General features: G+C 55.6%; 1 protein-coding gene across 5 annotated transcripts in view; it reads left to right on the top strand.

Annotated features, from left to right (window-relative positions):
• The window catches only part of FANCM (FA complementation group M), a 56,829-nt gene extending 46,865 nt beyond the window's left edge, over positions 1-9,964 (top strand). For 3 of the 5 annotated variants that reach the window (XM_086892901.1, XM_086892902.1, XM_086892904.1), the window contains 9 exons: positions 232-311; positions 412-480; positions 913-1,023; positions 5,053-5,209; positions 5,978-6,084; positions 6,627-7,178; positions 7,797-8,508; positions 8,895-9,186; positions 9,760-9,964. In XM_086892901.1, the coding sequence (XP_086749027.1) occupies positions 232-311; positions 412-480; positions 913-1,023; positions 5,053-5,209; positions 5,978-6,084; positions 6,627-7,178; positions 7,797-8,508; positions 8,895-9,186; positions 9,760-9,883 (2,204 nt within the window). In that variant the 3' untranslated portion in view covers positions 9,884-9,964. Of the gene's footprint in view, positions 1-231; positions 312-411; positions 481-912; positions 1,024-5,052; positions 5,210-5,977; positions 6,085-6,626; positions 7,179-7,796; positions 8,509-8,894; positions 9,187-9,433 lie in introns of all 5 variants that reach the window. The other 2 variants (XM_086892903.1, XM_086892905.1) reach the window with 2 other exon arrangements.
• Positions 9,965-10,924: the final 960 nt, after the last annotated feature.

Raw genomic sequence — 10,924 nt, 5'->3', positions numbered from 1 at the left:
CGCTTCCCCCCGGGGCTCTCCAGGGAAGCAGGATTTATTGTCCATCCCAGCTGGACATCTTCTCTTTTGATTAACAAGGCTGAAGAGAACAATATTTGTCCTGTAGATCAATAAATAATCTCCTTTGGAGGTGCTTTTCTGAGAGAGGCAGGGTTTGATTGCTCAGCTATAACAAAATTGTGTTGGAAACTGTGCAATTCTGGTGAATGTTGTTTATTCTGTTTTCTGCAGGACCCAGCAGTGACAGCGAGGAAGAGATCGTTTTCCAGAGGAAAAAAAGGATAAAAAAGAATGTTTTGAAGTCTCCTGATGTGAGTCTTAGAGGGAAAAAATAGCCAAGGGCAGCGAAATGGGAATTTGAACAGCAGAACACAATGGCTCTGTGGCCTGATGTTCATCCTGTTCCCACAGGGGATGGATGGGAGCGACCTGGAGTCTCCAGCCCGGGTCACCAGGAAGCGCCGGCGCCCTCGGAACGTGGTCAGCAGAGAAACGGGAGAGGAGCAGTGGGAACTCATCCCTGCTTCCCTTCAGCTCCTCCCCAGGGTCTGCACACAGCACAGGATCCCGCCCTGCCTTGGGCTGGAGGGACCTCAGATCCCAGCCAGGACATCTCCCACTGTCCAGCCTGGCCTGGGACATTCCAGGATCGGGGCTTGGATGATTTTGGAGCTGTTGTTTGGCACCAAAACATCTCAACAGCCAGGAAGGGTGAAATCACCTCCCTGCCACAAAGCTCTGAGCCAAAAAAAGCCAATTCATGCCACATTTGACCCGATTTTTCTTCCAAATCCCATTTCTCTGCCCTGTTAGCGGCTCTGAGGAGCGTTAAGGTCCCTTCCCAGCCCCGGCAATGTGGGATCCAGTGGATCCCTGGAGCTGTCTCCCCTCATCCCGTGTTCCCTGTTGCAGTCAGACACGTCCAGCGAGGACAGTGGGGATTTCCAGCGGGGCAGGAACAGCTCCAGGAGCCGGCCAGGAGCAGCCAAACGGCAGCGGCGCCTCGGCGGGCACACAGCCAAGGTGGGACAGCGGGAATTGGGGCTGGGATTGGGGGATTGGGGCTGGGATTGGGGAATTGGGGCTGGGATTGGGGCTGGGATTGGGGAATTGGGGCTGGGATTGGGGAATTGGGGCTGGGATTGGGGAATTGGGGCTGGGATTGGGGCTGGGATTGGGGAACTGGGGCTGGGATTGGGGGATTGGGGCTGGGATTGGGGGATTGGGGCTGGGATTGGGGCTGGGATTGGGGAACTGGGGCTGGGATTGGGGAACTGGGGCTGGGATTGGGGAATTGGGGCTGGGATTGGGGCTGGGATTGGGGAACTGGGGCTGGGATTGGGGAATTGGGGCTGGGATTGGGGAATTGGGGGTGGGATTGGGGAATTGGGGCTGGGATTGGGGCTGGGATTGGGGAATTGGGGCTGGGATTGGGGAATTTGGGCTGGGATTGGGGCTGGGATTGGGGAATTGGGGCTGGGATTGGGGAATTGGGGCCGGGATTGGGGAATTGGGGCTGGGATTGGGGGATTGGGGCTGGGATTGGGGAATTGGGGCTGGGATTGGGGCTGGGATTGGGGGATTGGGGCTGGGATTGGGGAATTGGGGCTGGGATTGGGGGATTGGGGCTGGGATTGGGGCTGGGATTGGGGAATTGCAGCTGGGATTGGGGAATTGGGGCCGGGATTGGGGAATTGGGGCTGGGATTGGGGGATTGGGGCTGGGATTGGGGAATTGTGGCTGGGATTGGGGAATTGGGGCTGGGATTGGGGCTGGGATTGGGGAATTGCAGCTGGGATTGGGGAATTGGGGCCGGGATTGGGGAATTGGGGCTGGGATTGGGGAACTGGGGCCGGGATTGGGGAACTGGGGCTGGGATTGGGGAACTGGGGCTGGGATTGGGAGATTGGGGCTGGGATTGGGGATGGGATTGGGGGATTGGGGCTGGGATTGCAGCTGGAATTGTGGCTGGAGTTGCAGCTGGAATTGGGGCTGGAATTGCAGCTGGAATTGGGGCTGGAATTGCAGCTGGAATTGCAGCTGGAATGTGGGGCTGGAGTTGCAGCTGGAATTGCAGCTGGAATGTGGGGCTGGAATTGCAGCTGGAATTGCAGCTGGAATGTGCTGCTGGGGCTGTGCTGTGCCACTGCAGCTCCTGGGGAACTCTGGAAAGCTCTGGAGCCTGACAGGCAGGGCTGGGACAGCTGGGAACAGCTCCAGGTCCTGTCCAGAGCACAAAATAACAACAAAAAAAACCCTAAAACCCCAATAACAATATTAATAATTTAATAATAACAATAATGGCAATAATAGTAACAGATTAATATAAAAAATATAACAGAATATAACAAACATATATTCCAATTATTATTAAATAATTATATTATAATAAAATAATTATAGTATTATTATATAACATAATATAATTATATATTATAAATAATATAAAACAGCTTAGAGGGTGACTCCAGAGATACCCAGAGAGGAGTCAGCCCTGAGAGCTCAGGGTCCTGTCCAGAAGAAAGAAGAAGAAGAAATAATAATAACTATTATTATTATTATTATTATTAATAATAATAATAATAATAATAATAATGAAATAATAAATAATAACCAATTATAGTAAAAATATAAAAATATTATATGATATGATTTATATTATATTATATTATATTATATTATATTATATTATATTATATTATATTATATTATATTATATTATATTATATTATATTATATTATATTATATTATATTATATTATATTATATTATATTATATTATATTATATTATTCCTTGTGAAACCCTTCCAGATCAGAGTATTATAGGATTGTATATTATAATAATAATTATATCATATCAATACATTTTAACAAAATATAATGGTAAAATATTATTATTAATATTACACAGTAATAATAAAATAATAATAATAATAGTAATAATAATAGTAGTAGTAATAATAATAATAATAAAAATAGTAATAATAGTAATAATAGTAATAACAGTAATAATAATCCCCACTAATGGCCTCAGTCCTGCTCAGTGTTTAACACTTCAGCAGGGATGGAGGCAGCACCAGATTTATTGAAGCTGAAAACTCTGAAATATTCATGGCTGTGGTTGCCCTGGGCAGAAATTGCCATAATCAGGGCTCCAGGGTACAATATGTGGGACATTTTGAGTTTTTTTAACAATAATCTTTATTATTAAGAGTTCCCAACGGTGTCAGTGTTTTATGTTCTGGAGTACAAAGAAGGAGGTGGAGTAAAATCCATTTTCCAGTTGGGTTTAAACTTATTTTTTTTTAATGTGAGAGCAAAAGGAAGAGAAGTGTGTCAGCTTAGGAAATTCCCCTCTGCCTTGACACCTCAGCTTCCCCCAGCACCCCCAGTGCTGGAGAGGGCAGAATTCCGGATCTCAGGAGATCCCCTGGCCCTGAACCCCGGGAATCGGCTCCCAGGGGTGCCCAGGCTCGGCACTGACGGCTCTTGGTGTCCTTGCACTGCAGCTTTGAGTGTTCCAAATGATCCAAGGCCTTTGGGAACAGGAACTGTTAATAATTCCTGTCCTTTGGGGCTGTGGGCTGCTGTGAGCAGGGAATTCAGAGGTTTAGGAGAATGTGAAAATCAGGGAGGCAGCAGCAGATGCCTGAGAGTTCCAGGAGCTAAATTCAGATTTACAGCTCTGTGCTTTTTATTCCAAGTGTTCTGAAGGCAAACAAACCATTCTCTTGGAGGCCTGGAGCTACAGAATTACTTTGTGGCTAATTACTCCAGTACTTTATAGCTGAAATGACAGGGGAAAAATGAACTTTATAAAAGTGTCTCAGAGAAAACATCTTCCTGAGTTCTCTTGTTTTGGTTCCATTGCTTGGGAATGTTTTGTTGCCTGGTTTTGATGGAATTTGGGATCAAGTTTCCTGCACCACACTCACATGGGAAGTGCCTCATCTTCCCTGGGCTGAGCTGCACCGTGCCAGGGCCTCCTTGTCTGATGAGTCCCAAATCCTGAGCAGGAGAGGGTGAGCCAGGCTGGGCTCTGGCTCTGAAATTCCTGATGGGCTTGGCTTTGGAGGAGCCCAGCACTCGGAAATCAGATTTTTGAAAGCGCATGAAATGAGTAGATTCATGTGCCAGGGTGCCCGTGGTGTTTGTGGGTGCTCTGAGGTGGGCACACTGCTCCTTCCCTTCCCTTCCCTTCCCTTCCCTTCCCTTCCCTTCCCTTCCCTTCCCTTCCCTTCCCTTCCCTTCCCTTCCCTTCCCTTCCCTTCCCTTCCCTTCCCTTCCCTTCCCTTCCCTTCCCTTCCCTTCCCTTCCCTTCCCTTCCCTTCCCTTCCCTTCCCTTCCCTTCCCTTCCCTTCCCTTCCCTTCCCTTCCCTTCCCTTCCCTTCCCTTCCCTTCCCTTCCCTTCCCTTCCCTTCCCTTCCCTTCCCTTCCCTTCCCTTCCCTTCCCTTCCCTTCCCTTCCCTTCCCTTCCCTTCCCTTCCCTTCCCTTCCCTTCCCTTCCCTTCCCTTCCCTTCCCTTCCCTTCCCTTCCCTTCCCTTCCCTTCCCTTCCCTTCCCTTCCCTTCCCTTCCCTTCCCTTCCCTTCCCTTCCCTTCCCTTCCCTTCCCTTCCCTTCCCTTCCCTTCCCTTCCCTTCCCTTCCCTTCCCTTCCCTTCCCTTCCCTTCCCTTCCCTTCCCTTCCCTTCCCTTCCCTTCCCTTCCCTTCCCTTCCCTTCCCTTCCCTTCCCTTCCCTTCCCTTCCCTTCCCTTCCCTTCCCTTCCCTTCCCTTCCCTTCCCTTCCCTTCCCTTCCCTTCCCTTCCCTGGACTTCCCTAACCTTCCCAAACCTTCCCTTCCCAAACCTTCCCTTCCCAAACCTTCCCTTCCCAAACCTTCCCTTCCCAAACCTTCCCAAACCTTCCCTTCCCTTCCCTTCCCAAACCTTCCCAAACCTTCCCAAACCTTCCCTTCCCAAACCTTCCCAAACCTTCCCTTCCCAAACCTTCCCAAACCTTCCCTTCCCCACAGCTCTGGGTTCATTAGAGGCACTAATTACGGTTCCCCAGGCCATGGGCAGGCAGTTCCTGGACGAGGAGGCCGAGCTGTCCCCGCTGGATGCTGAGGGGATCTCGTCGGACGAGAGCGACGGGGCCGGGGAGGAGCTGAGCCCGTCCCTGGCCCAGTTCCTCAACGATGATGGAGAACCCACCCAGGCCCTCAATGGTGAGTGGGGAATTCCCAGAGCATCCCAGATCCAGGGGATCCCTGGGGTGGGAGCTGGGAGCCGGGACCTCCTCAGCCAGAGCTGCTCCTGGCACAGCACCCAGAGCTCTGCCTGCCTGGAAAACATCCTGCATCCCGAGGGAAGGGCTGAGCTGGGCCAGGGATGGGGCTCAGGCTGGAGATCAGGGAAGGTTCTTCCCCCAGAGGGAGGAATGAGCTCTGGAAAAGCTCCCCAGGGAATGGGCACGGCCCCGAGGCTGCCAGAGCTCCAGGGATGCCCAGGCTGGGATTGTTGGGGGTCTGGGATGATCCCTGGGGGTCCCAGCTCAGGATATTCTGGGATTGAATGGCAGCTCCCATGACACAGGGCTGGCTGCACTTGGAATCCCAGGTTAGTTTGGGTGAGGAGGAACCTCAGATCCCACCCATCCCACCCCTGGATGTGCAGGGACAGCTCCCACTGTCCCAATGTCCAGCCTGGCCTTGGGCACTGCCAGGGATCCAGGGGCAGCCACAGCTGCTCTGGCAATTCCAGCCCAGCCAGCAATTCCCAATTCCCAATCTCCCACCCATCCCTGCCCTTCATTGTAAACCCTCAGGCCTGGCCTTTGGGATTTCCAGAGAGGGCTGGAGAACTGCAGAGTTTTGCTTTGGGAAATCCAGATTTTTTGGGAAACTCTAAAGTAATATGTATATCCAGTGTAACAATTATGAATTAAAAATTCCATCTGTACTAATCCTGATTCTTTTTCCTCCTGTTTGTTCCAGACTCTGAGATGAGGGGAGTTTACCTGAGCTCCGTGCGCAGCCCCGCCCTCGGCAGCAGATACAAAATGATCCATCGGGAATTCAACCCCGCGGTCATCTTCTCCCAGGTGGGAAGGGCAAGGGCTCCCCTCCCTGGGGACTTCCCCTTGTGGAACAGTGAGGTTCTTGGCCTGCTTTGAGGAGCACTTACACCTTTTATTGCTAAATTACAAATTCCAACACTAAACTTGTAACTTCCCTGAGAAGAGAAGGCTCCAGGGAGAGCTCAGAGCCCCTGGCAGGGCCTGGAGAGCTGGAGAGGGACTGGGGACAAGGGATGGAGGGACAGGAGCCAGGGAATGGCTCCCAGTGCCAGAGGGCAGGGATGGATGGGAGATTGGGAATTGGGAATTGCTGGCTGGGCTGGAATTGCCAGAGCAGCTGTGGCTGCCCCTGGATCCCTGGCAGTGGCCAAGGCCAGGCTGGACACTGGGGCTGGAGCAGCCTGGGACAGTGGGAGGTGTTCCTGCCATGGCAGGGAGGGATGGGTGAGATTTCAGCCCCTCAGCCCCAGCATTTGTGTGTGGGGAGGGCTGGAGAAGCCAAGGCTGGCATGGGGCACTAAAACCACTGCAGTTTTCCAGAACTCCCTGGGTCTGTTTTCCCCCAGATTCCCGAGCAAGACGAGGCTTACGCTGAGGACAGTTTCTGTGTGGGAGATGAGGAGGAGGAGGAGGAGGAGGAGGAGGAGGAGGAGGAGGAGGAGGAGGAGGAGGAGGAGGAGGAGGAGGAAGAAGTGGCTGTGAGTTTTGATGTGCTCGAGGCTTGCAGCAGGAGCCGGTACCTGACCCGGCGCAGGAAGAGGCTGAAGCGGGCGGGGCTGGCAGGGAGCGCTCCTGCCCCGCTGCAGAGGAAGAAACCGTCCCGAATTATTGTCCTGAGCGACTCCAGCGAGGAGGAGACGGGAGGCAGCAGGGAGAAGCCCCTGGGGGCAGGGCAGGGCAAGGGGCAGCTCCCCCAGGCCCTGCCCTCAGCCCCCTCTGCCCAGCTCAGGAGCGGGGCTGGGGCAGCTCCTCGGCCTGGGGGACAGGACACGGAGAGGCTGCTGGGCTTGGAAGTGTCTGGGATGCTGGATCTTCCCCCAGAGCCTCCAGGCAGGAGCAGATCCATCCCCCCAGCTGGCTCTGGCTGCAGGAACACGGATCTGCAGGCTGCTGGTGAGGTCAGTGTGCAGGGAAAGCAGGGAGCTTCCTTGTGGGAAAGAATTCCCGTGCCAGGGCTCTTCTGAGGGCTGTGAGCAGCAGGAGTCAGGGAGTCCTGGAATTATGGAATGGTTTGGGTTGGAAGGGACCTTAAAGCCCATCCCTCTGCACCCCTGCCATGGGCAGACACCTTCCATAGACCAGCTTGCTCCAGGGACCGTCTCCCTTTCCTTTGCTGCTCAAAGCTTTGTACTCCCAGGGTAACCTGGAGTATTTTAGGGGTGAACAAATAAAAGCTGGGATTAGATTCTCCTTGGGTCTGACAGTCATGGAGGATCGTGGGTCTGTGTGGAACAGCAGCATCCACTGATCCTTTGGGTTTGTAGTTAGCAAATCCTGGTTCACTGTCTGAATTCAGGGCTTTCAGCACCTCCCTGAGGTTGGGCTCCTGATCTCTGTCCTTTCCAGGATCCAGGTTTTTAGTGAAAGCTGCTGCTTTTGTCATCCAGACTCTGGGATAATCAGCCCAGCTCAGCGGGGAGACTGATGAGGGATTAAAGTGCCAGTCTGAAAGTGTTGATACTGCAGAACATCCTTTTGTTGGTTTGATGTAAAACCCCGTGATCTGTGATTTTCAGCGCTCACAGGTGTGCAGCTCTTTGAAGATCCACGGGAGCAGCTCAGGCTCGGCGTGTCCTGCTGTCCCAAAGCCTTCCTCAGCCACAGCTCGGATCTCCCGTGTTCCTGGGGATCCCAGCCCCTCCCTGGCTGGGATTTCCCATGTTCCTGGGGATCCCAGCCCCTCCCTGGCTGGGATTTCCCATGTTCCTGGGGATCCCAGCCCATCCCTGGCTGGGATTTCTGTTCCTGGGGATCCCAGGCTGTCCCTGGCTGGGATTTCTGTTCCTGGGGATCCCAGCCCCTCCCTGGCTGGGATTTCCCATGTTCCTGGGGATCCCAGCCCATCCCTGGCTGGGATTTCTGTTCCTGGGGATCCCAGGCTGTCCCTGGCTGGGATTTCTGTTCCTGGGGATCCCAGGCTGTCCCTGGCTGGGATTTCTGCTCCTGGGGATCCCAGGCTGTCGCTGTGCATCCTGGCAGACAGCCGGGAGATCTGCTCGGGCCCGGAGGTGCTGTCGTGCCTGCGGGCCGTGCACGGGCTGCGGGTGCAGATCTGCTCCCTGGGCACCAGCGATTACATCGTCAGCAACCGCCTGGCCGTGGACAGGGTGCTCCAGTCGGAGCTGCAGAGCCCCGGGAACAGGAACAAACTCAGCCGGAGGCTGCAGTGCCTGCAGGGCATCTTCCAGAGGATCTGTGTGATTGTGGAGACAGACAGGGTCAGGCCAGGTGGGTGCTGCCAGAGTGCCCTGATGGGACCCAGGGAATGGCTCCCAGTGCCAGAGGGCAGGGATGGATGGGAGATTGGGAATTGGGAATTGCTGGCTGGGCTGGAATTGCCAGAGCAGCTGTGGCTGCCCCTGGATCCCTGGCAGTGCCCAAGGCCAGGCTGGACATTGGGGCTGGACATTGGGACAGTGGGAGGTGTCCCTGCCATGGCAGGGGGCACTGGGGGGGATTTAGGATCCCTCCCAACCCAAACCATTCTGGGATTCCCTGTCAGGAACAAGCACAGTTTTATCCATGCCCAGATAATCCAGAAATCCAAACTCTGCAATGAAATGACTGCACTAGACAGTAACAGGCTCTTGCTTTGCTGTTCTTCCACTCCTCAGGAGAAACATCCCGGTTTTTCCAGAGGACTCAGTACTACGATGGAGTGCTCTCGGCCTTGGTCCAGGCTGGGATAAGGATCCTCTTCAGCTCCTGCCAGGAGGAAACTGCAGCTCTGCTGAAGGACCTGGCTCTGCTGGAGCACAGGAAGGACGCTGCCATCCAGGTGCCAACCGAGCCGGAGGGGCACCGGCGGGACATCCTCAACTTCTACCTGAGCATTCCCAACCTCAGCTACGGAGCTGCCCTCAACCTCTGCCACTCCTTCGGCTCCATCGCCGCCGTGGCCAACAGGTAACGCCAGCACAGGGCCCGGCAGGGCCTCCGGAGCCCGGCCAGCCGCTCCTCCTCCTCCCCTGGAGCCAGGGAGAGCCTCCCTCCTGCACCTTTCCTGCCGGGATCCCTGCTCAGGGAATTCCTTCCTGCACCTTTCCTGCCGGGATCCCTGCTCAGGGAATTCCTTCCTGCACCTTTCCTGCCGGGATCCCTGCTCAGGGAATTCCTTCCTGCACCTTTCCTGCCGGGATCGCTGCCCGGGAAGAGCCTTTCCCACTCTCTCCCAGGAGCTTTCCTGTCCCATCTCAGCTCTTTACACATTCCAGTCTCTCCCGGCTGAGCAGCCCGGGGCACTGGTACGGGCTCTGCTTCCATCCCCTCTCCTGCTGCCCCACCCTCTCTTTCCCTCTGCCATTCCCTGTTTTCACTGCTCAGGTGTGCTGCCAGCCCTCGGGCACCTGTACAGAGCTGACCGCAGCATTCCTGTCCCATCCCGGGCTGTTCCCGTTCCTTGCCCCATCCCGGGCAGTGTGTCCTGGGCTCCTCCCGGTGCTGTCCCATCCCGGGCTCCTCCCGTTCCGTCTCTTGCAGCTCGGTGCCGGCGCTGGCGGCGGGAGCGCGGCTGAGCCGGTTCCAGGCCGAGGAGCTCCATCGGTTCCTGCACCACGACTTTGACCCGCAGCTGCTGCCGCTGCCCGCCAGGGGCAAGAGCTGAGCTGGCACTCCGGGCCCTGCACTGCACTTTACCCGCTCGGGATCGGATGTAAATGATGTAAATAAACAAACACTCGGCAAACCTCGGGCTGTGGGAGCTGCCCTGCCCCGGTTCTGCCCCGGTTCTGCCCCGGCCCTGCCCCGGCTCTGCCCCGGTTCTGCCCCGGTTCTGCCCCGGCCCTGCCCCGGTTCTGCCCCGGTTCTGTCCCGTGTGTCTGCAGGGTCCCTGGGCCGGGGAGGGCGCGGCTCTGGGGGTGATCACCCCGAAATTCCTGTAAAATCCACAATGATGGCTCGAGGGCGAGGGACCCGCACCGAGCCCGCGGTTCCAGGGTAAATCGGGAATTGCTCCCGGGACAGGACGGGGCTCTGGGGGCCCCGGCCCCCGCTGCCTCTCCCGGTGCCTCTGCCCGGGCTCAGGCGCCGGAGCCTTCCCCAGCCCCGCCGCCGCAGCCTCTGCTGCCACCAGCTGGAAAAGGATCGGGATGGGAATTCCTGTCCCTTCGGGCAGCAGCACTTCCCGGGAGAAGGCTGGGACAGGGAGAAACCAAGCGCTGGAACAGGAGCTGTCCTGGGCAGCTGGGGCCAGCCCCACCTGCAGAGCTGCCCCAGCCCCGGAGAGCCCAGAGGAGCCACGGAGCTGCTCCAGGGCTGGGAGAGCTGGGAATGTTCCCCTGGAGAAGGGAAGGATCCAGGGAGAGCTCAGAGCCCCTGGCAGGGCCTGCAGGGGCTCCAGGAGAGCTGGAGAGGGACTGGGGACAAGGGATGGAGGGACAGGACACAGGGAATGGCTCCCAGTGCCAGAGGGCAGGGATGGATGGGAGATTGGGAATTGGGAATTGCTGGCTGGGCTGGAATTGCCAGAGCAGCTGTGGCTGCCCCTGGATCCCTGGCAGTGCCCAAGGCCAGGCTGGACATTGGGGCTGGAGCAGCCTGGGACAGTGGGAGCTGTCCCTGCACATCCAGGGGTGGGATGGGTGGGATTTGAGGTCCCTTCCAACCCAAAGTGTTCCAGGATTCCAAACCAAGAGGATGAAGCCTT

The sequence above is a fragment of the Cyanistes caeruleus genome, chromosome 6 (assembly GCF_971803275.1).
Source record: "Cyanistes caeruleus chromosome 6, bCyaCae1.hap1.1, whole genome shotgun sequence".
Classification (NCBI taxonomy): domain Eukaryota; kingdom Metazoa; phylum Chordata; class Aves; order Passeriformes; family Paridae; genus Cyanistes; species Cyanistes caeruleus.
Note: the sequence above shows the minus strand (reverse complement) of the source record. Positions and strands in the feature narration are given on the sequence as shown.